The sequence below is a fragment of the Anolis carolinensis genome, chromosome 1 (assembly GCF_035594765.1).
Source record: "Anolis carolinensis isolate JA03-04 chromosome 1, rAnoCar3.1.pri, whole genome shotgun sequence".
NCBI lineage: Eukaryota > Metazoa > Chordata > Lepidosauria > Squamata > Dactyloidae > Anolis > Anolis carolinensis.
In genome coordinates this window covers 292109398-292136463 of record NC_085841.1, presented here as the reverse complement: position 1 = coordinate 292136463, position 27066 = coordinate 292109398, and the positions used below count along the sequence as shown (strand labels likewise).

At 39.1% G+C, this 27066-nt stretch overlaps 1 protein-coding gene across 1 annotated transcript in view; it reads right to left on the bottom strand.

Moving 5' to 3' along the window:
• Positions 1–26624, bottom strand: part of pdhx (pyruvate dehydrogenase complex component X) — a 72417-nt gene extending 45793 nt beyond the window's left edge. Inside the window, exons 1-5 of the mRNA XM_062967868.1 lie at positions 26446–26624; positions 14846–14929; positions 9538–9638; positions 5595–5800; positions 5239–5337 (exon numbers count right to left, since the gene is read on the bottom strand). Of these exons, the coding sequence (XP_062823938.1) occupies positions 5239–5337; positions 5595–5800; positions 9538–9638; positions 14846–14929; positions 26446–26587 (632 nt within the window). The 5' untranslated portion in view covers positions 26588–26624. The remainder of the gene's footprint in view (positions 1–5238; positions 5338–5594; positions 5801–9537; positions 9639–14845; positions 14930–26445) is intronic.
• Between the last annotated feature and the right edge of the window lie 442 nt (positions 26625–27066).

Sequence of the window (27066 nt, the reverse complement as noted above, 5' to 3'; positions counted from 1 at the left end):
CCTATCTATCTGATGAGGCTCTGGCAACAGTCATCCATGCCACGGTCACATCTAGGCTGGACTATTGCAACGCCCTGTATGTTGGCCTTCCGATGTCCACGACCCGGAAGCTCCATATTGTTCAAAATGCGGCAGCCAGGCTACTCACAAGAACACCCATGAAATGCCACATAACACCAGTGCTGCAACATCTGTGGTCTATATAAAATGCTAGTCCTGACTTTTAAAACTCTTTACGGCCAGGGCTCATCGTATCTTAGGGACCGTCTCTCCTTCTCCCACATCGGAGGTCGCAACGACCATCCCAACGAGACTTACTCTATGTACCGGGTCCTAGAGAAGTGCACTTGGAGAGGACCAGGCGCAGAGCTTTTTCTGTTTCTGCCCCTGCCTTATGGAATGCCTTGCCGCCCTATATGAGAGCCATGCATGAGTTAGGGCCTTTTACCCTAGCACTCAAGACATGGCTCTTTACTAGAGCTTTTAATCTATTTTAATTTTTATCAATATTTGTATGTATGTATTTTTATCATTTACAATTTTATCTTGTAAATTGCCTAGAGCATCGTGGATGGAGGGCGATTAATAAGTAATTAAATGATGATGATGATGATGATGATGATGATAAGAGCAGATCTGGGCCACTAAAAGCAATAGGGATTTTGCCAGTGAATTAAATGAAGTATTAACACAAAAGTAATAGCTCAGGTCAAATGCAACCCTATTTTTGACAATACTAAAAATTATAGAAAACTGTTAGTTTTACAGTGCCTCTTTAATTTGATGTTTCTCATAGATATTTTATTTTCCAGTGATGGTTACAGCAAGTTTTTAGACAGATTATCTTTGTCAGTGGAAGCCACGGGGCTTTAGTTCAATATTTTGGACACCAAAACCATGATATATATCTGTTTCAATTTTCTTCTAATTCAGTCAGCATGTTCTCTGTTTGCAATATAAAGATGAGACCTGTGCATAATTGCTTTTAACATGACAGAAATTACATAATACAATAGAAAGACAAAGCACACATGCTCCTATAAAGTCCATATTATTGATATCTAAACTACTTTATACCAGTTCAGATTTTGCAATTGTTGGTGTATATGTGTGTGTGTTTGTCATGAGATCCAGATCATTTTTTAAATTTCTATTAATTTATGAAATATGTTTCTTCAGAGGTATTTGCTAGTGATTATTCATCCTGACTTAAAATTGTGTCCTGCTGCCACCTGCAGTTTTGAGTGGGAAAACAGCAATTTTGTTTGAAAATGTAGTACAGTAGAGTCTCACTTATCCAACACTCGCTTATCCAACGTTCTGGATTATCCAACACATTTTGTAGTCAATGTTTTCAATACATCGTGATATTTTGGTGCTAAATTCGTAATTACTACATAGCATTACTGCGTATTGAACTACTTTTTCTGCCAAATTTGTTGTCTAACATGATGTTTTGGTGCTTAATTTGTAAAACCATAACCTAATTTGATGTTTAATCGGCTTTTCCTTAATGTCTCCTTATTATCCAACATATTCGCTTATAATAATAATAATAATAATAATAATAATAATAATAATAATAACTTTATTTATACCCCGCCACCATCTCCCCAACGGGGACTCGGGGCGGCTTACATGGGGCCATGCCCAAAACAATACAAAATAAACAGCATATAAAAAACAACATTTCAGAACACAATGAACAGTACAATAAATAAAATATCCATTACAATACAAATCAAGAGAACAATAAAAACAAGGGCGGTCCACATGAACATTAAATTAAAACTCGGGGTGAGAGAAACATAAAATAAAACCATAGCAATCAGGGTCAAGGAAGTGGTGTAGTCTAGAGGGTAGATATTCGAGGGAGCAACAGGAAAGGAATGTAAAATAGTTACTCTCCAAAGGCACCACGGAAAAGCCATGTTTTCAAATCTTTCTTGAAAGCTACTAATGTTGCTTATCCAACATTCTGCTGACCCGTTTATGTTGGATAAGTGAGACTCTACTGTAGTTTCAAACAGATCCCGCAAAAGTTCCAGGACCACCCACAATAAGTGAAAATCCGTGAAGTAGGGATGCTATATCTATGTTAATATTTATACATTATTTTAGTAGTTACACACTATTTTAAGTCTTTATCAACCAATCGTGTGTTGATAAATCGCCTCCTTCTCCTCCCATTGCCGCTTGGGCTCCTTTTCTCTCCCTTTGGCTTCTCCTTCCTCCCTTCCTTAGGCTGTAAATTGTAATTTTTTTATGATTTATAATAGTCTCATACTCTGTTTCTCTTCAGATTGTATAAATCTTTTGCCTTATAATAGTCTTTTAGAGTTTATTGAAAAACCGCAAAACAGCGAATCCACGAAAAGTGAACCGCAAAGTAGTGAGGGAACACTGTATAGGTAAATAGCCTAAGCCATAGAGCAGTTTTCATTTAGATGACCCATTGAGTAGCTAGATTTTTATGTTTTCCAGTTAAGAATAAATCATTATTTGTTCAGATAGGATATCCACTGAACACACAAAAATACATGCACACATCTACCCCACTCTGGAAGCCAGAGCTCTGCTGAGAAGGCTCTCAGAGCCTACTGAGGGCTATCGAAGCAGTGGATGCTGGAAAAGCACAGTCTGGTTGATGGCTGACTGACTGCCAAATAGTGTACAATTTCCTCATAGCTAGTCGTCTGAGTGGTCTCCACCCGAAGTTCCCTCACATGGTGATGGTGGCTATAATAGCGGCCTCGCAATGGGATCCTGTCAACACCTAGTAGGACTTTTCGGGCTTCCAGCCAGCTTACCTCCAACATATAGGGAACACTCCAACTGAGCAGCAGCGATGCACTACCGTAGGTGCCTGGATGGGGCTGGTAAGCCAATGACAGAGTGGCCAAAAAGAACGTTAAGATGGGAGATGATAGAAAGAGATATAAGATTGAGAAGGAAGGTGCCTGGCTTGAGGAGAGTAGCAGCCTTTTCAGGACACACAAAATCCTTTAAGGAAGCATATGTTTTTCAGATATGACTTAAAGCTTTCAGTCTAAAGATCCACTCCCCAGTCCCCTCATGATCTGATCTGGGACGATTGTATCCAGAGGGTCCTTGTTGGGACCCAGTAAATTATTCCTGGTTTGTGCTGTGGAGAAACTCTAATGCCATTTCAGCACCTTTGGCTTCCCCTTCCTTTTCCTCCCAAACTGGGTAGGCTGGCTTTGACTTCAATGGAGCCAGCATTCAACTGTGGATGTCAACCAGGTTTTCAGGGATAAGTTTGTTACTAAACTTTTCCCCCTTATATCTGAGTATATAAGATGCCTTTTATTGATGCACTAAAAGGCATTGCAATTTGTACATATATGACGTGATTGGGGATGGCATTTAATTGTACAATGTACAATAACAATAAAGTTATTCTATTCTATTTTATAAACTGTGTAATGATGGAAAAACTGCACTAGTTCATGATGCCCACCATCTTTTGTGCAAATATGGTTGTGCATTCTATATTGTATCAACAATAATGTGGGAGAACATAATTTATTTTAATTTCCATTACTATGTGTCAATAATATTAGTGTTATGCTATTGATAGTTAATGCCCAAAATGTATTACATTGGATAAGTTTCAAAACATTATGTATTTTAGTCTTTGCATGATGAACAGAATAATCAATAAACATGTTTTATACATACACAGAAACAGCTATCTTATCGATTAGCTGTGGCTATTGCCTCTAACCAGCCTAGCACTGAATAATATTTTAAATAATCTCTTATGCATTAAATTGTTATATTTTTAGTGCAAATCCATTACAAGAAAAGAAAGCATTTTAGAAAGGACAAAGCATGTACTTACTATTATTGTATCTTCATGAATGCTAACCTTAGATCATTTAAATAATAATTTTAAATATTCGTGTATTTCCAACGTGTTTGCACACAAATAAAACAAATGCAATGGATTATTTGCCCCATTGAAATCAGATCAAAGTGATTTAACTAAAATAAACTAAAAGTAGTTACACAGGTTTATTTTTAAACAGTAGCTATATGGACTCTCAACGTATTGCAATTCATAATGATGATAAAACAGCTGGTTACTTTATCCTTTTAATGGATATATGACAATTGATTCTGTCAAAAAGTACTAAAATCAGAGATGCATACAAAATAAAAAGAGCAAGGAACATAGAGAAAATGGATAATGCCATTTCTTAAACTGCAAACCCCCACTCTCCTCTCAAAATCTGTGGCATATCTCCATGGCTACTAGGAAAAGTTAATTAGATATCTTTGTAACCTAGAGGGCTCCCACCTGTCATGATCTAGTTACAAACCACATATTACAGTTACACTTACATAATGACTAAGCTTTCTGATAATGAACTATTATTACAAAAGAAATTCCATCAATATAGTTTGCTGTTCTGTCTAAATGATGTCACACTGGGAACAAAATAGAAACCTTACTATGAATGCATTTTACTAAACTAGGCCTTAAACTAGGCCTTAGCCTAGTACAGAGCTTCAAGTCACACTGAGAGATTATCTAAGTATAGTACTTGCATGCCAAAATGTAGACAGATTAAGGAGAAAGCTCTATTTTCATGAGGTGCCATCGTCCATCCCCCTCTAAGCAGAGCCTTCAATATTAGATACTGAATAATCAAGAACCTTTTATGGCCATGAGATTTGATACACATGATAATCTACCAATAACAAATGTTCTTCCATTAATTCCAATTGAAGCAAGAATTTGTGAAAAATCAAGTTAGGCTTCTTCAATAGGCGAACAGCCCTCCTCTACTTTAAATAGTCCACAGAAATACAGCCCAGTCCACTTTGCGTCACTTTGTGACATTGTAACACACGCAAATATCTTGGTTTTCTGTTGTTCAGCAACAGAGGCTATCCCTTACTATTAACCATATCTTTTTACAGGTGACTCACCAGTGCAATTGCTTTTACCTCTTCTTTCAAAGCATAGCACCCTAACCCATACAACTAAAACATAAAAAGAAAAATGAAACCTCATCTGCTTTTTCAGGGACTGCACGTCCCGCTTTCTCAATTGGCCAAAGTTGTTCTAACCTCCATCAGAATGTTACTGAAATCCAAGTGTGAACGTCTCAAAAACTTCTAAATATTACTGTAATTTTTCCCAAAGGAACTTCCCCCCCACATTTCACTGGACACCAACCTCAATATTAAGAGAAAAAAGTGACATACTCTTTAGTGAAAATCCCTCGAGGACCTGAGGGTGTGCAATGGCTTGCATCAAGTCCATGGGACTCCAGAATATTGCGGGCAGCAGGACTTAAGCGAAACCTAAAGAAAGAGCATCAATCTGTATTAAAAGCTCACATATAAGGAGGCTAACTTTGATAAAGGAATTGATACATCATATCAATAAATTTATATCCTGCCTTTTCATCCAAAATGAATTCAAGGCAGCATCTAAAGGAAGTTCCAAAAATATGAACAAACTAAATGCTGATCTATAAAATATAAATCCGTGCTGAAAGTACTGATTAAAGTAGCTTTTAGGAATGAGAAAGGATACTTCAGAAAGATCAGAAACTCACTGCAGTTTTTTAGGATGCTGTTCTGCTTTATCTAGCGAGGCGACAGAAGGTGATGGGATAGGGACAGGAGTTGTTGCCAGTGGTCCAGACAATGAGGGTGCCTCACCAATGTCACATGGTATTTCTACTTGCTTCCAGTCCTGCCCTTCTTCTACCAGCAAGCCAATTAGTGTACCCAATTGCACGCTTTTACTGCCTTCCTGTGCCTGAAACATAGGATTAAAAGAATAGGGATGCTTATACATTGTCAAGAGTGGACAAAGAAATAAAAACTCAGACAAACTTTTAAAATTGCATCCATGAATTTTTCACTGTCAACATTTTCTCTACCAGCATATCTAAACTCTTCACTAGAGTATTACACATTATCCAATATGGTACATCTAGTTCTACGTGATTATATAATAACTTGATATTATATAATCACGTAGAAGCTACTCTAGAGATATTTCTGGGGAAGAAGAACCTTATGAAAGACTAATACCACTGAACTCAGCAAGACTTCTTTTGGAATAAAATTCTCTGAGATTTCACTGTATGATTCCAAGTCAAACTATAATGGTTTAAAAATCCTAGAACACAGAGACAGTCATGTTTTTGGTATATAAACTCTATTTTTAACTTACTGAACATTTGGGTTTTTTGTATCCTCCCTTTCTCTATTAGCTAGAATATAAGACATCTAGCAATAATCTATGTGTATTAAAATACAAATGAAACTACCATATTATTAAAACATAAGCTGCAACAGTTTTAAACTCCTTATACACAATAAATAAGTTCACCTAGATATATAAAAATGTTCAAATATTGTAAAGGCAGGGGATTTTTTTGTTGCAAAAACTGAAAAATATAATACAGTAGAGTCTCACTTATGCAACATAAATGGGCTGGCAGAACGTTGGATAAGCTAATATGTTGGATAATAAGGAGGGATTAAGGAAATGCCTATTAAACATCAAATTAGATTATGATTTTACAAATTAAGCACCAAAACATCATGTTTAACAACAAATTTGACAGCAATAATGCTACATAGTAATTACTGTATTTATGAATTTAGTACCAAAACATCACAATGTATTGAAAACAGTGATTACAAAAACATTGACTACTAAAAGGCAGACTGTGTTAGATAATCCAGCACGTTGGATAAGCAAATGTTGGATAAGTGAGACTCTACTTATTAGCATGCTACAGCTTATAATTTGGAATAATAATAATAATTTTGCCATTTTCCCCTAAAAGGCACTGTTACTATATGAATATAAAACATATAGCTAATTTTGCATAAGATTACCATGAGCATCTTATATAAATAGTCCATGATAAATATATAATAAGGTTATCATGTATGATATATTACATCAGATTAGATTCATAATAATTGAATTTACTTACTGAAATGTTATTTTTCATTACAGACAGAGCTATAAAGTGCTGAACTGTAATGAAACCTGAACAATTAGGAAATATTATTATCTACCTCATCAGATTTTAATTATGCTCTCCTCATACTACCGCCCAGTCTTCTACTATTTTAATTTGATATAGGCTCAGTTTTATTTATTATTATACTGTTGTCTAAAATGGTGAAATTTTGTATAATTTTAATGTTGATGATGCTTGTTTTTGCTCTGAATTATATTTTTTTATCTTGTATTGTGTAAATTTGGGCTTGGCCCCATGTTAGCTGCCCCGAGTCCCTGGGGGGAGATGGAGGTGGGATACAAAAATAAAACTATTATTATTATTATTATTATTATTATTATTATTATTATTATTATTATTATTTGAAACACAACAAGTTGAGTCCACAGCAGACCAAAGATTGTTGGCAAAGTAAACATGTGAACGTGTTGTTTTAAAAAAATTGCTACATTATTCATTTCCACCAATTTTTCAGGGAGCAGGGGGAAGGGAAAAAAGGCTTCTCACTAATTTTTTCATCCACCCTCCCCCCCCCGGCAACTCCACATTTCTATATACATCTCATCTGTTTAAACCCTCTGCTAATTCTGTAATAGAAAACCAGCTTGAACAGAGAAGTCCTTTTTTGGAGGAAGAACAGGGAGAGAGTCAACTCAACCTTCTTCTAAAATGAGTTCTATAGTCTAGGAGAGAGCAGCTAACAGGAAAGCCAAGCCAGCAGATTTCTTATTTGCTGTGTGTGAACTATTCTAATTAGTTTCATACTGAAGATGGTTCCACATGGCTCTCTTCAAAAGACCAAATAATTGGCTACACGAAAAGTCCAATTATAGCTCTTTGGGATTGATGACATCCTCCCTACGAGTTAGCACCTATTATATTTTTTAAAAATCACTACCCAACACTGTGTAGGCAAAGTTGTCAAAAATGCCAAGCCTTAACAAAATGTGCTGCCCCATTATCCCATAATTCAAGCAGACATTTTCTCACTTGGTTTCTCCCTTAACTACTCAGGCTGGTATCAAGTATCCCTTTCACACATAAGTCTATCTTTGAAACTCACTTCCAAGACACATTCAAGCACAACGTTTTAGCAGAACATGTTCAATATCAGGTACAGTGATGTGATATGAATTTGCATAAGGGAAAGCCTACAATGACACTGGCTTAATGGCATTTTAATAGGCAAGTTTAGCACACCTTCTGATCATGTTCCAAATATAGTCAGTGTAAAAAATGCTGACAGAAGGGCTTCTGCATATAACTGAACTTGGTTAGCCGCTTTCTATTTTATTTTATTTTTATTTACAGTATTTATATTCCGCCCTTCTCACCCCGAAGGGGACTCAGGGCGGATCACATTATAACACACATAGGGCAAACATTCAATGCCCATAAACACATCAAACAGAGACAGAGAGAGACACGCAGAGGCAAGTTAACCTTCTTCTGAGGGGATGTTCGATTCTGGCCACAGGGGGGAGCAGCTGCTTCATCATCCACACTGACGGCACTTCCTCATTCCAGGTCGTAAATTAGTTAATCTTGCCTCCCCACTTTTTATAAGTGGTACCTTATCTCCTACTTGATAGATGCAACTATATTTCGGGTTGCTAGGTTAGCAACGAGCAGGGGCTATTTTTTATTTTTAATTGACGGGTGCTCACCCCGCCACGGGCTGGCCTCGAACTCATGACCTCATGGTCAGAGTGATTTAAGGCAGCTGCTCAACAGCTGCGCCACAGCCCGGCCCCTTTCTACTCTGTTCTTGTATGCCCCCACATTCTCTCAATGTCTCCCAATAAACCAATTAGAAACTTTTCTCCCACCAAAAACTTCTTTCAACATTTTCAGTCTGTACATTACAACAACCCATCATGCCACTAAATAAAGCATTACTCATTCCTCATCTAGAACCAATGATGTAGTGTGAAAACACAATTTCTACCAAACACAAGTTTGCTAGTGTTCAAAGAAAAAGCTTGTGTCTGAAAGTGTCACATTGTTTAGAAAGTATGTACTTGTCAGACTATCAAATCAATCACATGCTAATGTCAATTGGCCTAAAAGGAACACCTGAATAAAAACTGTTATTGAAAACATATTTTGCATTAAACATGTGGAAGTGCATTGCTATCATAACTTATTGCCAAGCACATCAGGCATCAGTATAACTATGAGGATGGGGCTATGCTTAATTAATCTGTAGTCATTTGTAAAACCATTTCTTACTTTATCTTTTCTGTCAGTGTTGTTAGTGGCTTTAAAAATTCTACTAATGCTCAAGTAGCAACCGATGTAAACATATAAACCTATTGATATTATTTCATATGAAAATATAAAAGGAAATTGGTTACTGAAGACAAAAAAATCTACTTGGCTTGGTGACAGCCTTCTACTTTCATACTGCACAATACAAGACTAGTAGAAGTTTGAAAATCATTAGAAAGAGAGCAATATAATAAGTTTACACATGAACATCCCTAATATGGATTGGGAAAGTTTTTCCTACCATGATTTTAGCTAATATGCCATCATCACTTGACTCCATGGTAACCACTGCTTTATCAGTTTCAATTTCACAAAGCGCATCTCCAACATTCACTGTGTCTCCTGTACAAGGGAATATTATTCAACATTAGTGTTCAGACCACTAAGGACAAACACAGTAATGTTAATACTACTATATAATTTATAGGTCTGCAAACCCGGTGCAATTGATTTAAAATGAAGCTGACAAAAGAGAGTAAATTAGTATTTTCAAAAAGGAATGTACTTTCACTACCAATACTAAACAGTAGGCTTGCTCAAATAATTCGATTTTCCCGTTACCCGTTATTAATTCGTTATTTTCGTTTGTTTTGAAGCAATATAGAACCTTGGTTGTCCACACGTCTGGATATCGCGGTTTCGAATCGCGAGAGGCCGTTTTTTCTTATTTCTTCGTTTTTTTCGTTAAGAAAAAAAAGCTTTTGCAAATCACCCAAACTCCTTTCCTTTTGCCCCTCAGCCAATGGGAGGCTCAGCCAATGGGAGGGGGCGAGGGGGAAGGAGGCCGAGGAGGAGGAGGAAGACGGAGGGGGGAAATGGCCGCCGCCGCCGCCTCGCCTCAGCTCAGGCCTGGAGAGACCGAGAGGGGCCCGGCGGTGAGGAGGAAGAGGCCCGGGATGCGAGGGGGTGTGGGCCAGGCCCGTCCTCGGCTGCTCCCAGGGGCCCAGATTCGCACCCTCCCTCCCCCCAATACAGGTCTCCAGTCCATACCACGCTACATGAACTTGAATGGATACTGTGGTTGTGTTGTCGAAAGCTTTCATGGCCGGGATCACACTGTTGTGGTATGTATTCCGGGCTCTATGGCCATGTGCCAGAAGCATTCTCTCCTGACGTTTCACCCACATCTGTGGCAGACATAGAGGTTTTGACGTCTGTGCGAAGCTAGGCAAGTGGGGTTTATATATCTGTGGAAGGTCCAGGGTGGGAGAAAGAACTCTTGTCTGTGGGAGGCAAGTGTGAATGTTGCAATTGGTCACCTTGATTAGCATTGAATAGCCTTGCAGCTTCAAAGCCTGGCTGCTTCCTACCTGGGGGAATCCTTTGTTGGGAGGTATTAGCTGGCCCTGATTGTTTCCTGTCTGGAATTCCCATTTTCTGGGTGTTTCTGGGAAGGTAATGGCACTCCATGTAGTCATGCCGGCCACATGACCTTGGAGGTGTCTATGGACAACACTGGCTCTTGGGCTTAGAAATGGAGATGAGCACCAACCCCCAGAGTCAGACATGACTGAACTTAACGTCAAGGGATACCTTTACCTTTACCTACACACACACACACACACACACACACACACACACACACACACACAAGCAGGGACTATATATATATACACAATATATATCACACACACACCAATTTAACGAAGTTTCAGCCACAAAAACAAAGTTTCTGAAGTAGAACAATGACTTTCACAGTAAAGACAACCCAATTTAACAGGAAATAAGACTTTCAAACCAGGAACAGATTTCTGCAATTATTAAAAAATGGTTTATTATAAAAGCTATGAAAATTTGCCAAAAATCAGAGGATAAGGGAAACGTTCCACATTTTGGTGAGCTATCAGTGTTAAATGTGTTCTACCACTGTACCAAGTTTGAAGAAGATCACTCAAAAAATGAGGGCGGGAGAGCCCCCTAAGCCCCCCCCCTTCGGGCTGTTTTTGGGCCACCGCGCATGCGCGTCCGCCATTAACGAATTAATTTAGAAAATAACGAATTTTCATTAATTTCGAAAAATTTTGGGGGCCAAATTCGTTATTAGCAACAAAAACGAAAAACTGCCCCCTCTAGTTTTGAAACGAGTTTAGAATCAAATTTTTCATGGATCGATCAAGCCTACTAAACAGCCAGACACTTAAAGGAAAAATATTAAAAGGGAAGCAGTGATGTTATGCATTTACTATTAATGCATTACTGCAAAGTTTTGATTTTACTCCTATCAGCACTTGATTTGATATATCCAAAATATGCACAGATGAGTTCTAGAATGCAAAATGCACATTACTAACACTAGCTTCAAAAGTGAAGTGAACTTAAGTAGTAACCTCCTGCATTAAATACTACACACATTCAACTATTGCTAGTGGCAATCTTATAGTCCTTATGAAAGTGACTCTTTTGGTGATTCATCTTTCATTTCAAAATGTCCAAATTTGAACAATTTAAACTAGTTTTTTCTTTAAAACCATGATTTCATATAATTGTTTGCTTTCTTATGGTAACAGATCTATGAAGTTCTTTGACCACTGAAGATTGACTGGATGTGTGCCATCAACACTGGATTATAATGGGAACCTGGTGAAACTTTGTGGTCAAAATCAGCACTTGTATTTCAGGAACTGCAGTGACAAAGGCTTGATTATGTAACACAGTTGTATGGAATAAAGTTTTTATTTAAATATAAACAAATCTCTTAACAGTCTTACCTAAGGAAAACAAAAAATGACCTGTCTAAGCCTTGTATTGGATTTGTTTTTGCTTTCTTTTGAAACACTTAAACATAGCAATTATGTCAGTGTGCAATAGATGTGGCACTGAAATGACACACACACACACACACACACACACACACACATCTTTGTCTTTTACTTCCTCTATTACATTAAAGTAAAAACATAAACACAGGATAATAAGAGTTTGTGATGTGTAAATATGGGTGCTTTCATTCCTATGCAAACATGATTTTAAAAGTGTCTGCAAATACTTCCCTTCGAGAAAGAAATAATGGGCGATTTATTGATTGAAAAAATAAACTTTAAAAAATGATTCCTACATCCCTTCTCTCCAGAGTTACTTTAGTAAGAGAAACTAGATGGATGGAAGGGAATCTCCATTATTTTATTTTAGGGATTTTATTAATTTAAAAAGTCAAAGTTCTACAAAACTGACACATCCATCCATATACTTCCACAGCATTTCTTCAAAATTAAAATAAAGTCCACTTATATTAAGAGAAAGAAGATATGTCTGATACTGTTTCCACAAATTCAAAGTGTAATTTTCTTCTTTCATTCATGCCATTTAAAAAAGAATACCTGAACAATATGGATTTGAAGATTTCGATATACCTTAATACAGAATAATTAATTTTATGTGGCAAGAAGTTGGGAGAGCAGTGAGTAATGAATGATAACCCAAGAGATCATTATGTGAAAAGTCATCTCTTCCATCTTTTTTTAAAATAACTATTTCCTAATTTAGAGATGAAACCAGGAAATTCATATAATTTATCAAAAAGTCATTATCACTGAGAACAGGAAACTTATTAATAGTACCAGCATACACACACACACACACACACACACACACACAAACACACTACCCCGGTGGTGCCTGGGTTATTAGAATAAGGCATTGTTTGTTTTGGGATGTTAGGTAGTATCACTGAAGTTTGGTCCAGATCCGTCGTTGGCTGGATTCAGTGTTGTCTGGATAAGGGTGAACTACAACTCCCAAATTCCCAGGGCAATAACCCCCAAATCTTGCCAGTATTTGCAGTTGGCCATGTTGAGTCTGTGTGCCAAGTATGGTCCAGATCCGTCATCGGCTGGGTTCAGGACTCTCTGGATAAGGGTGAACTACAACTCCCAGATCTGAAGTCAATCACCCCCAAACCAGGCATGTATGCACAGTTGGCCATGTTGGGTCTGTGTGCCAAATTCAGTACAGATCAGATGTCAGCTGGGTTCAGTGCTTTCTGGATGAAGGTGAACTATAACTCCAAAAATCAAGGTCCATTCCCACTAACCTCTGCAGTATGTTCAGTTGGTCATGGGGCTTCTCTGTGCCAAGTTTGGTTCCAGTCTATTGTTGGTGGGGGTCACAGTATCAGTGAAGGTACTGCAAGTCCCATTATCTGTGGCAGTTTGGTCCAGATACATTGTTGGTTGTGTTAACTGTGCTCTCTGGATGTAGGTCAAGTACAACTCTTGTTAATCATGGTGAACTCTCCCTAAACCTTTTGTTCAGTTGCTGATCAATTCCTTTATTTGCTGTGTGCCATAGGAAAGGGTAGGAAAGGGTTAAGGTAGAGGCAGTGGGTGGGTTCATGCAAATTAAGGAACCCTGGGATGTCCATTCTGGAGGAAAAACAGAACATCTAGGATGAAATTGTCCCAGCATAAAACCTCCACTTGGGTGGGGGGCAGAATGGTGTTTGTGGAGGACACTAGCAGGGTTTGGGCTTCATGTTCATGGTGCTCGCTGCAACCTGCATGTCAGTGGAAGGAGGGCCATTGGTGTCTCCTGCTCAGTGGGAACTATAGCTGTTTGTGGAGGCGAGAGGCTGTCTGTGTAAGTGGACACCTCCTCCACATGCACACATACACATTTTTCACTTTTATTATGTGTATGTATGTATGTATGTATGTATATGTATACACATACAGAGAGAGAGAGAGAGAGAGAGAGAGAGAGAGAGAGAAAGAGAGAGAGAGAGCTTTGGATAGCATAGGGAAGAGTTTGTACCCTTGTGGTGTTTCTGTTGCTGTCTGTGCCCTTGTTCAGAAGATTTCATCTCACATTCTGTTCCTATGATAACTGGATTTTGAAAAAAATGGTTTGTTGTGGAAACAAGAATTGGTAATAAAGCTTTAGTGGAGTCCCCTTTTCACATGATAACTTCCTAGGAGTTCCTTCCTAGGAGTATATTTCTCTCACTTCCTGTTGTCTCACCTCCATTCTTAACTATGAGTTGTTTGTAAGTCAGACGTTTATAACTCAGGAACTGCCTGCACTTTCCTGATAACTGTGGCATGTTACACAATCAAGCAGAATCAAGGAGAACAAAATTAAAAGGTCTGAAGTGTTAAAAAAGAGAAACATTTCAAAACTATACATAGGGAGTAACCACAAATTCAGTACTACTTTTTAATAGTATATTCCATGTAAACACAAAACTCCTTTTTTAAAACTTTTAAAACCACAGTAGCACAACAGGGAGTAGTTATACTCCAAACTCCGAGCCTTGGTATTGTGAAGCCAGGCCAAATTGCCCTGAGGTTTACATCATTGTTGGCTTTTTTGAAGAGTGGAGCAATGTTGACTTGTCTACAGTCATCTGGCACTTCATCTGTTCTCCTAAATTTCTCAAAATTGTCAGGTGATTCTGCAAGTATGTCAGCACATTTTGCAATTAAAAGGCTTGTCCCTAAAGAATGAATATCAACATATTCATCCAATATGTAGTTTTCATTAGACAATGAGAGAGGCAATAGCCTCAGCCCATAAAAATCAAATTCAAAATAAAAATCAAAAATCAGATTCACCTTCGTTTTTCAGCCATTTCACTATGTTTCCTTCTTCCATCGTTGGTGATAAGGCCGGCATGAGAATTTTTACAGCAGGAGTACCTTGGGAGAAAATAAGTATGAGAATATTAGTACTATTTTATTTACCGTAAATGGTATGAAAGTTGCAAGAAAACCTGATATATTTGATCCTAAGAAAATATAAGCCAAACCTAATTGGCAAAGGCATTAAAGGGCTAGTTGAGCCAATACTAGGTCAGCTGAAGCTGGGATGAACCTATAACCATTTAAGTCTCAGGATGTAAAAATACCTTAGGGCTAGTCTTGCTGAAACTAAACAGCAGGCTGGGTCCTTGGACGGGGTAAGACTTGGACCTCAAATAGCTTTCCCCCTCTTCTTACCTCTATCCCCATTTTAGATTTTATGCTGACAGATCTTAGCCAGCAGATAAAGATTACACTAAAAGTACATTTCTACAACAGCAGGTTTATGCCTAAAACAAGTTCCCTGAAACTGGTGCATCTTTGTCTTAAAACTGCAAGCGTCCCAAGATCCTGTACTTTTAGAATTATCATGGGGATGAAATCAGCTCAAAATCAGCCTGGAATTTATCTTAACTTCATTTCTACAGGCAACAGTTAAAACATTTCCATTTAACTTAGTCTCTCAATAGCATCATTAAGTAATCACAAAGAAAGACCTTTTGAAGACATGAGCGTAATTCTCTACTGAATTCCAGACTAGGCTTAAACAATATGTGGCTGTCAAAATACATCAATTTCTGAAGAAAAAGACATGACAGTAACTTGCCAGTGAAATAATTTGTCAGAGTTACAAAATCATTATCTGGGAAACTGTAGAAGTATATCATTAAAAATTAGATAAGATAAAAAAACCTGGCATTATGTTACAAAATAGACCTTATTGTGAAACGAGCTCTCATTTAAGTGAGACATGCTCTCATTTAAAACACTATAGGGCATTCCACAGCTTGAAAATATCTTTGGTTATTCCATATGTATAAATCATATAGTTTTGAAACAAAATGTATGATAGCATCCTATGTATAGCTTATCACAATCATGCTGGGAATATTCTACGTTTTCAATCTTAAATCTACACATTTGCTTCATAAAAGAGGGACTTCCTTGTACACAAGACAGTTCATCTCTTGCTTCTTATATATATGAAAGTCTAATTCTGGCAATATGCTTACCAACATCACATTTAAATCAATATGGACCAATTTAAAGGAAGCAAAATTAAAAGCAATCACTCACTTGAATTAATTCTGTAAATATACAATCCAAAAGCATTTGGTTGCTATAAAAATTTATAATGTGCTAGCTAAGTTTTGTAAATATGTGACCAAAAGTTATTAGGCTTTTTGGGGGGGGGGGGGGGGGCAAAACTTAGCTTGCTAAAAAATAGCAGGAATTTCTTTGGCAGCTAAGAAAAGATAGGCTAGTTACCAAAAAGGAAAGAGAGAAGTTTTCTACCAGACAGAGTGATGGGAAGGGCTTCCTTTGGTGTGTTGTTAAATGCAAGGCAGTGTTAGCTAAAGCAGCATTTATACAATACTGTATCTAGAACCAGACTCTGAAGCATATAGATATACATGCTTAGATGCAAAGGTGCCATTCCAATAGAACAGGGATAGAGAGAGTACATCCTGAAGACCATTTCTCTATTGCTCTCTCATAGTTCTTGTAATTCCTGGAAAACTGAGGTTTCCCATTCTTTTCCATCTAAGAATAGCAAACAGATTCATTCTAAATTGTATAGTGTTTTTTTCATTTAAAAACACTCCTTAAGGTTTATACAAGACTTTTTTTCCAAGAAGGAGAATGACAGTAAGATAATGGCCATTTTAACCTAAAGAAAAACATCACATTAGAAAGGGGGAAAAGGGGGTGATTTGGTTGTATGCAAAGGCTTTTATATTTTGTTAGTTTTTATTATAGTATGTGCTATAACTATTCATCATGTTCATTAATTTTTTTCACAATGTAATGCAGGACCTGATATATTTTTGGCAACAGAAAGGAAACTAGTTCATGCAAGGATCCACTGCCTACACTAGTATATTTTCTCCTTTGGTCATGTATTTTCACTTGACCAAAATAAGAGTGCAATGCAGACTGAAACCAAAGTTTGTGTAGCAGTCCAAATAACCCAATTCTCTCAGTGAAGTTGTTTAACATTATTGTTTATTCATTTAAATCCCATCATCTTACACCCTATACAAGTTAGCTTATATACCCTGTATAAATGCCAAAATGCTTGTGTGTTGAGTAAACTAAGGACAAAAATAGGAAATCTTTAATTTCAAAACTTATTTAAGTTTTTAAAATGTCCTTACTGTATTATTTCTCAACCGTCCATTGAATTCTGACCAAGCTTACTGATTTTCTGTATGAATTACTGGCACAGTTGCACCCCTTTCTAGAATCAGAAGACTTAAAGATGGTGGTGGTAACCTCACGGTTAGACTTCTGCAATGTGCTCTGCATAGGGCTTCCTCTGTACCAATTTTGGAAATTAGTTCAACACATGACAGCAAGATAGGTTACAGGCACATCCAGGGCCCCTTCTACATCACCACATGATGATCCAGATTATCAAAGCAAATAATCCACTGGATTATTTGAATCTACACTGATATATAATCAAGTTCAAAGCAGATAATCTGGATTTTATATAACAGTGTAGAAGAATCCTAGGATTGAGCATATCACACCCATATTAAAGTCACTTCACTGACTGACAATACGTTTCTGGACAAAGTGCAAAGTGTTGTTTTTGACTTTTAAAGTCCTGTATGGTTTGGATCCAGGTTGCCTGCAGGATTGCATATACAATCTGTTCCTTAGGTCCCTGAGGTTCTCTGCGGGACACTTACAGCTGCCAGCCAAAACCCAACTGCTAACCGTCACCGAGAGGATCTTTTCATCTGCTGTTCCAAGGGCCCTGTGTGAAAGTTACTGGGAAGGTATGAGGACACCCAACAGGCAAATCCCATTTTTTCTGGGTGTGGGGACTTAAACCTGCTTCAGAGCAGATTTCTTTAACACACTCTGAAGCAGATTTAAGTGTACTCTGGAAATGCCCCAAGACTGTTGAATGAACTGCTAGAAGAGCTCCAACAGCTAACCAAGCTGTTAAACTTTAAGACACAACTGAAGACTCATCTCTTCCAGCAGGCTTACCCAGTCAACTATAGAATGACTTTTGGATTTACATTTGATTGCCACTGCAATTTGATCTTTGGGTGTATATATTTTATAGTGGTATTTTGATAGATGTATTTAGTTTTATATTGATGTGTTTTGACTGTGTTGTACCCCATCTTGAGCTGTTAGGAAAGGAGATAATAAATAAATATAATGATGGTGATGATGGGTATCATACATACACACACAATTTATCGTTATGGTTTATGTCTGGTTAAGACCAGATACTGGTTTGTAAAACACTCATTTATCAAGGTCTGATGATACTGCAAAGCACATTGCTCATAGATCAGAAAAACACCTGTACGTTTAAAATCACAGATGGGACTTACTTCAATTGTTGGTCTAAGTGGACTTTACACAGTTTTTTGCTGATCAAACACTGGTAGGATGGAGTCCTGTCTCTTTTTATGAGGTGAATGGGGCTACTCTCTGGCAGTCACACTCTGTTCAAAAACCATCCACCATGTGGCTGCTGTCAAATTGTGGAAAGGGATGAAAAGGGATGAAGGAGTGGGACAATTCAAACCATGAAAATACAGTTCTTCTGGGGTTCAAGGGGAAGGAAAGGAGGGTAGATTCTCATTTCTCCTACCTCCAAGTTGAACCCAGCTGCTATTTCATGGCCTGAACTATATCCATTTTCTTCTTGTTTCCCACTGGGGTTTGAGAGCTACCGCATGAAAGAGAACTGTATACACTAGGCTTGAGCGATCCACGAAAAAATTGATTCTAAACTCGTTTCAAAAGTAGAGGGGGGTAGCGATTCGTTTCTGAAGTCATTTCCGAATTTTGCCCCCAAAAAAATTCAAAATTAACGAAAATTCGTTATTTTCTAAATTAATTCGTTAATGGCGGACGCAAGGCCTATAGAGCAGCACAGCAGCAGGAAGCAAAAACAGGCTCCCTTTTTTCCCAAAGGAGGTGGGATGCAACGCAGGATAATGAGATGTGCAACCCTTTGGCCAGACTTTGCGCTATGGAATCACTGTTGGAGTGGCTGCCCTGGCACTGACCACAAGGCCTATAGAGCAGCACAGCAGCAGGAAGCAAAAACAGGCTCCCTTTTTTCCCAAAGGAGGTGGGATGCAACGCAGGATAATGGGATGTGCAACCCTTTGGCCAGACTTTGCTACTAGCGTTGAAAAAAAGAGAAGTTTCCTAATAAAAACGAAAGCCCACCCCGCCCGCACCAGCAGGCAATATGGCGGCGCAGCAGAAAAATTGCAGGGCTGGTGGGCAAATGGCAAACGCCAAGCTTGTGGGGGGGAAAAGGCCACAGGCCCTTTGGAAAAACACCCTGCAGAAACACCCAACAGTTTCCCACCCCACCTCACCCACCCACCCTTTTCTCCCGGTCTTATAATCTGTAGCTCAGCCAAGGAAGCTGTGACGCAGCAATCTTGCCTGCCTGCAGTGCCTGGAATCTCACTAGCGTTGAAAAAAAGAGAAGTTTCCTAATAAAAACGAAAGCCCACCCCGCCCGCAGCAGCAGGCAATATGGCGCAGCAGAAAAATTGCAGGGCTGGTGGCAAACGCCAAGCCACAGGCCCTTTGGGAAAAAAAAATTCTGAAACACCCAACACTTTCCCACCCCACCTCACCCACCCAACCTTTTCTCCCGGTCTTCTAATCTGTAGCTCTAGTTCAGCCAAGGAAGCTGTGACGCAGCAATCTTGCCTGCCTGCGGAATCTCACTCCCAACCCACCCTCTCTCTGCAGATCCCGAAATGAGCCACGAGGCGCCCGTGCACGCTCTTTTCATTCAGGACGTACTACCAGCCCCTCCCCTGGGTTAAACGTGCTCTCTGATTGGCCACAAGGTGGAAACAACACGCTAGGTTGCCCCAGTGCACTTAAACAAGTTTGGGTGATTTGCAAAACCTTTTTTTCCCAACGAAAAAAAAGCCGACATAAGAAAAAGGGCCTGTCGCGGTTCGAAACCGCGATATTTAGACGCGTGGACAATCAAGGTCAAACCCTTCACAAGTAACGAAAGTAACGAATTAGTAACGAGTAACGGGGAAATCGAATTATTTGAGCAAGCCTAGTATACACACACCCTATATTCCAATGTAGGCTCTCAGCCATAATTAGAAAGGCTATTCAGGAAATGCATAGCAGCTCTCCAACCCTGGGTTAACTCACACTAATGCCAATCACTCAGTGCCAGAGCTTTGCAAGAGAAGCCACTGATGCATGTGGTCTTAACCCCCAATCCACCTATTATATCACTCTGTTAGGTTTTAAAAGCATGTTTCGCTGCTGCAGCAAAATCAATGCTTTGCTTTACAGAAGCTCAAGAATATCACATCTGCTGCAGCCCTGAACCTGTAGCATTTTCTACTGTGAAAGATGCCAAGAAAATGACACAAACTATGTGAACATGAGCAATGGAGGAAAAGGAATTTCTTGCATGGTCCACAAATTCTGTGCCACTGTTTAGCCACAATGGGAAGAGTTGTGATAGAACAGCACTAATTACTGTCAGGTTCGAATCCCACCTGGGGAGAGTGCGGATGAGCTCCCACTATTAGCTCCAGCTCCATGCGGGGACATGAGAGAAGCCTCCCACAAGGATGGTAAAAACATCAAAACATCCGGGCGTCCCCTGGGCAACGTCCTTGCAGACGGCCAATTCTCTCACTCCAGAAGTGACTCAAGTTGCTCCTTGAAACGGAAAAAAAAACCTGTGACTGTGCCATTATTCAGAATGATGTGAACATCTCTTATTATTGATGGGTACAAATATTAATATTGGATATTTCTAACTGGCTAACCAAAATGCTTTTTCAGCAGGTGTCAGGACCCAGGCTGCAGAGCACCAATAACCTTACACGGAGGCCAGAATCTATCTAATATCTTTATTATAGAAATATATAAAGTCAAATAAAACAAGTGAAGAATATAGTTCAGAAGCAGACCTTTCAGGAAAGGCCAAATATAGTCCAAGAAAATAATGTCCAATATAAGATATTAGAGTTCAAAGTTATAATCCATTAACCGAAACACACACTTTGCCAAGCAGAAGTGTGGGGAGATGACAAGGTCTTATAGTCCATTGAAGCTTGACAACAAGGCTGGAACTTAAGCTTGATTCTTGGCTGGATCAAGGACTTGAAACGTGGCAACTTGAAGCATGAAACAAGGTCCGTGGCAAAACGTGAGACAAGGCAAGACTTGAAACTAGATCCAGGAAGCAGGGAACAAGGAATACGAAGTCCACACACGATCTCTCTCTCAAGCTGATCAATTGACTCCGCAAGGTTCCCCTTGCGGCAAAACCCCTATATAGGGTCTTGTTTTCCCGCCAACAGAACACTTTCCCTGGAGAACAAGAAGCGAAACCCAACTCTGTCCAGATGCATGACTCCTTAGAATTTCCCAAGGGAAACAGACCTAATCAGCTAGTTGTTTGGCCGCGATTCTGAGACTCCGGCGATTTGCCTCCCTGACTCCTCTATCTCTATTATAATTGTCCTTTCGGGAAAACGGGGGAGAATTCTGCCCAAGGCTTGTTTGGGTAACTTCCTGAGGACAAACATCCTCCAGGTGGAGAGGCTCCGATTCAAGCTGAACCGGTGGAAATCCCATGTTTTCCTTCTCGTCTGCCACAATAGCACTAGGAACGGGACTACAAGGCCCATGAGACATCACAGCAGGCACCAGTCAATCCCTCTGCAATGCCAGAAATAGTTTAATGGTGTAACATTAGAAAATGTTGACTATTTCCGCTACCTTGGCAGCCACCTCTCCACAAAAGTCAACATTGACACCAAAATACAACACCGTCTGAGGTCTACGAGTGCAGCATTTTTCTGAATGAAGCAGAGAGTGTTTGAGGATCAGGACAAGAATGGAAAATGGAATATTGGTGGATAGGAAAAGACATTTAAAGATGGGCTTAAGGCTAACCTTTAAAACTGTGGCATAGACACTGAGAATTGGGAAGATCTGGCCCTTGAGCGTTCTAAGTGGAGGTCACCTGTGACGAACAGTGCTGTGAAATTTGAAGAGGCATGAATGGAGGATGAAAGGGAGAAATGTGTCAAAAGAAAGGCACATCAAGCCAACCCTGACCGGGACTGTCTTCTACCTGGAAATCAATGATCTCACTGCTGAAGAACATGTGGGTCAAGAATAGGTCTCTACAGTCACCTATGGGTACACTGCCAAAACCCTACACTTGGAAAGCAATCATACTTGGACATGAGTTATCGTTGATAATGATGATACACACAGAAACAGCAGGAGATGGGATTGCAAATAAGAAGCATAACAATGTGTAACAAACCTATAACTCTATTGCTATTGACCATCTACATACAATTTTGCCTTCTTGTTTCAGTTTTTTAACACACAATCAAAATAGGCTGGTTCTATCTTATTACTCATTAGCTAATAGGCTGATGCAGTGATAATGAGGATAACATTTCTCTATGAATGTTTAAGTACAAAATCAACAAATATGTCATGAAAATTCACCTAAAGAATGCAAACATCTAAAGAAGTAATCCACAGCTACTTTTTCATGTTTAACCTGGCTCCTTTCTTTATAGGCAGAAAATGCCATCATTTAAAAGCAAGAACAAGACAAGACACAAATAGTCCTATCAAAACAAAAAGTCAATATAATGGTTTTTAAAAGCATAAACTTTAAACATATATAGAATGTATTGTTCAGTGCTGAGGTATTTGGAGAGTGGGAAGACATGGCATTCTTGAATCATCTGGGCGCACACAGCTGGAAGCATCAGTTTTATTAATACTGTTTTTTAAGGAAGTGCCCCACTCTTTTACTGTTGTATTTTCTACAAAATATTGTAAGAACTCTCCTGGAAATGATTCCTAAACCAATGTTTATCAACTATCCATATAAAAATAATTTTTGCAACTAAGAAATGAATAAATGCTTTGAGTACATATTCTCAGCAGCCTACTACCATATTCATCAGCATACAAATTCTCCATTAGTACTTCTGCTCATTCATCTGCATCATGCATATGCATCACCTAGAATGCACCTTTACAGTACAGCTATGTCTTAAAAGAAGTGAAAAAAATGTACTAAAGATAATATGATTCTGCCACCTGCGGGTTAAAATTAATATAGATACAGAGCATATTACAAACATACTACAGTCACATTAGATGTAAGATCCAAATTCATCTGCTAGTCCCAACTATAGTAAAGTTTCTGAATCAATGGAACTTGTGTAACATATTAAGTACTGACTTCCAGATTTCTAATGACACAAAAAGGTCTAGATGGAACTAGTAACAGGATTGAAATTATCAATACCATTCATAGAAGAGGTATATTGTTCGCAATTGATAGTTGCTTGTCTAATATGTGTATGGCTTAGGTTTTATAACAATTTTGTAAAGTCTGTAAACCCAATGTTATGGATTTTGTGTATCAAATCAATATGTAGGTTGGAAAGAACAAGCTTCTATTTAAATGGAGTATTATGCATTCATTTGCCACATGATTCTTTATGCATGGAAATTAGAACAATTTATATACAGCTCTCCTTCTTTGACACAGGTCAGGCCAGCATTGCCATTATCTATTAAATGTGTTCATCCAAATGTCCTCTAGGTCAGTATTACACAATTGAGATGTAGTGTTGAGACTATAGGGCAGCCCAGATGATGGTGGCCAAGTGGATCAGTACTCTAGACCAAATATATTTGTCATGAGATGACACTCCAGAAGTGAGCAAAGTGCCAGCTTGACCATGGACAACTCCCCACCGATTTTTGCAAAGTACAGATCTACTCAGATCCAATGGACCAGTTTCATAAACATTTTCCACTCACAGATACCTTTCTGCCCAAGTAATTATTACATTATCCAGGGTAAACAGGTTTATAAAGTAGGCATAAAATCAAACATTTATTGATAATAAATAATTATTTGCAAGGTTTGCTAAATAGGCTGATTTGATGTCCCCCTTTTTATACAGGAGAAATTAAGCATTTTCTGCAGAGTTCACTATAAACTATTGTTGTTAATGGATTTGCTATTGCAAATTTTTTGAAACATTTGCCAAGTTCAAATGGTTGGCTCTATGCACCAATGACCTGCTCACACTGGGTGCCTCTGTACTACAGAACTATTGTAATCCCTCTTGACACCACTCTCATGGCCATAGCTCAATGCTATGGAATCCTGGGAGTTGTACTTTGGAGAGACACCAGCATTTTTTGGCAGTGAAGGTTACAGACCAAAGAAAATTACAACCACTATAATTCTACGATAGTTAAAAGTGGCACCAGACTGCATTATAGTTTAAATGAAGCTCTTGCCCAAACCACAGAGTTGCAAAGCTTCTCTTGTAATGTTGCAAAATCTCTCTACTACTAGGATCTTTAATCCCATTAAGGGTGTATACATTTTAAGAAGGAGAAATGTCAAAATAATATTAGCATCATTACATTATTTCATATAATTATAATCATTTAGCTGAAGCTAAATCCAGACAAAATAGAGGTTCTCCTGGTCAGTCATAAGGCCAATCGGGGTATGTAGTGGCAACCTGTGCTCGATGGGATTACACACCACAGTTTGGTGGGCTTCCTAGACTCATTGTTGGGAATTTGCCCAACTAAAACTTGTGCACCAACTGTGACCATACCTCAAAAAGCCTGATCTGGCCATGGTGGTCATTGCCTTAGTTACATCTAGAATGGATTACTACAATGCACTCTACGTGGGGCTGCCTTTGAAGATGGCCTGGAAATTGCAACTAGTTAAAAGATCGGCAGCAAGTTTACTGACTGGGACCTGCTATAGGGAGAACACCACACTCCTATTTAAGCAGCTCCACTGTCTGCCGATTCCAATTCAAAGTGCAGGTTATAATCTACAAAACCCTATACGGTTCGGGTCCAGCCCTCAGAATTCAATCCTTTCGGAGGGAGAAGACATGGCTATTCAAGAAGTGCTTTGATAATGGCTAATATATCATACTGGATGACCTAAATAGAATGATGTTTTCACCCTAACATTTTAATGTTGATATTTTAATCTTTTGTGGCTGGGACGCTAAACTTAGTTTGTATAGCTGGCTTTTAACTACAATTTATCATTTTGTTTTATTAGTTATTCACTTTGATGGACGTGTTTTTGTTAATCCCTGTATGTTGTTATTTTATGTTAATTGGTGCTGTTTATTGACTTTGGCTAATTTTTGTTGTATTTTTTATGTTTTGCACTACTGTTGCCTTGTAAACCGCCATGAGTCTCTTTAGGGAGATGGGGCAAGATATAAATAAAGTTGTTGTTGTTGTTATTATTATTATCTGCCATCTGTCCCCCCCTCCAAATGTACACATCTTTAACTAAATAAAATCCCAACTGAAGTATTGATATTGGTAGTATTATTAATTCATGAATTTTAAACCCATGTCTTGTGTTCACTATATTTTCATCTTTGTTCTGTGTATGTTAACATATGTATTTTGTAGAAAGACATTTTAATATGTGTATTTTATGTAATGTTTATGATGACAACTTTGTGTTTTAGCTATATTGTACCCCACCTCAATCAGGAGTAAAGGCCAGGCTTTGAATCTGCAAGGTCATTAAATGCTAATCAAGTTGGTCATTTGCAACATTCACATTTGCCTCAAACAAGACAAGAGTTTTTTCTCCCAATCTGAACATTCCACAGATATATAAACCCCACTTGCCTAGTTTCCAACAAACCTCTGAAGATGCCTGCCATAGATGTGGGCAAAACGTCAGGATAGAATGCTTCTGGAACATGGCCATACAGCCCGGAAAACTCACAGCAACCCAGTGATTCCGGCTATGTAAGCTTTCGACAACACAATATCGCAGAGCCTCTACCAATTCAGCACAGTTTGTGGCAGCCACACAAACAAAGTGTCTGGAGAATAACAACTACATTCAAAGTAAGTACCGCACAATTAAGCAGGAAATAACACTTTCAAACCAAGAACAGAAAAAAAATTCAAGTTTTGCTACATAGTGTTGTCATTATTATCATTACATAATGATAAACTGTTAAGGGTGTATACCAGGTATGGGCAAACTTCGGCCCTCCAGATGTTTTGGACTCCAACTCCCACAATTCCTAGCAGCCTACCGGCTGCTAGGAATTGTGGGAGTTGGAGCCCAAAACACCTGGAGGGCCGAAGTTTGCCCATGCCTGGTGTATACATTGAGGGGGGCAGGAGGGCAGACGACTGCACACATTTAGCCATTGCAATTCAATATAGATCTTTCTTGGTCGCACACACAACCCCAAGCCCACCTTTTGCTTCCCTTTCAATGTCATTCCTGCCTGACAATCCCTCAGGACTGAGACTGCGGGCAAAGGGCCCATTTCCCCGGACTCTAGCAAGGCACTCACCCAGCAGCTCATGAGTCCTGTGAAGAAATCTCCCCTGCGTCTCCCGAGGCGGACAACGCAGGACCCCTCGGGATACATTGCTGCCCAGCCACAGCTTGGCCGCTCCTCGGCTGCAGCGGGTGAGCCACAAGGAGGCCGCCATCTTTCTCTCTCCCTCCGCCCTCCCGCCGGGGCTGTCTATCGCCCTGCCTGAGCGAAAAGGCACCACGGGGCTGTCCTCCCTTCCGCCTGCACAAAACTAATCCTCCACGCGTGGAAAAGACACTCAGTCTCTGGACTCTGTATGCAATGCTGATACTCTCTCCCCGTCATCAGAAAAGCAAAATGTTTTTTCTCATTGAAGGAGGCTTGCTGCTCTATAAGTTACTGCATGTATATACACAATCTGTGCCTTCTGTATTATTTACAGTATTTATATTCCGCCCTTCTCACCCCGAAGGGGACTCAGGGCGGATCACATTACACATATAAGGCAAACATTCAATGGCTTTAACATAGAACAAAGACAAGACAAACATAGGCTCCGAGCTGGCCTCGAACTCATGACCTCTTGGTCAGAGTAATTTGTTACAGCTGGCTGCAGCTGGCTGGCTGCTCAACAGCCTGCGCCACAGCCCGGTA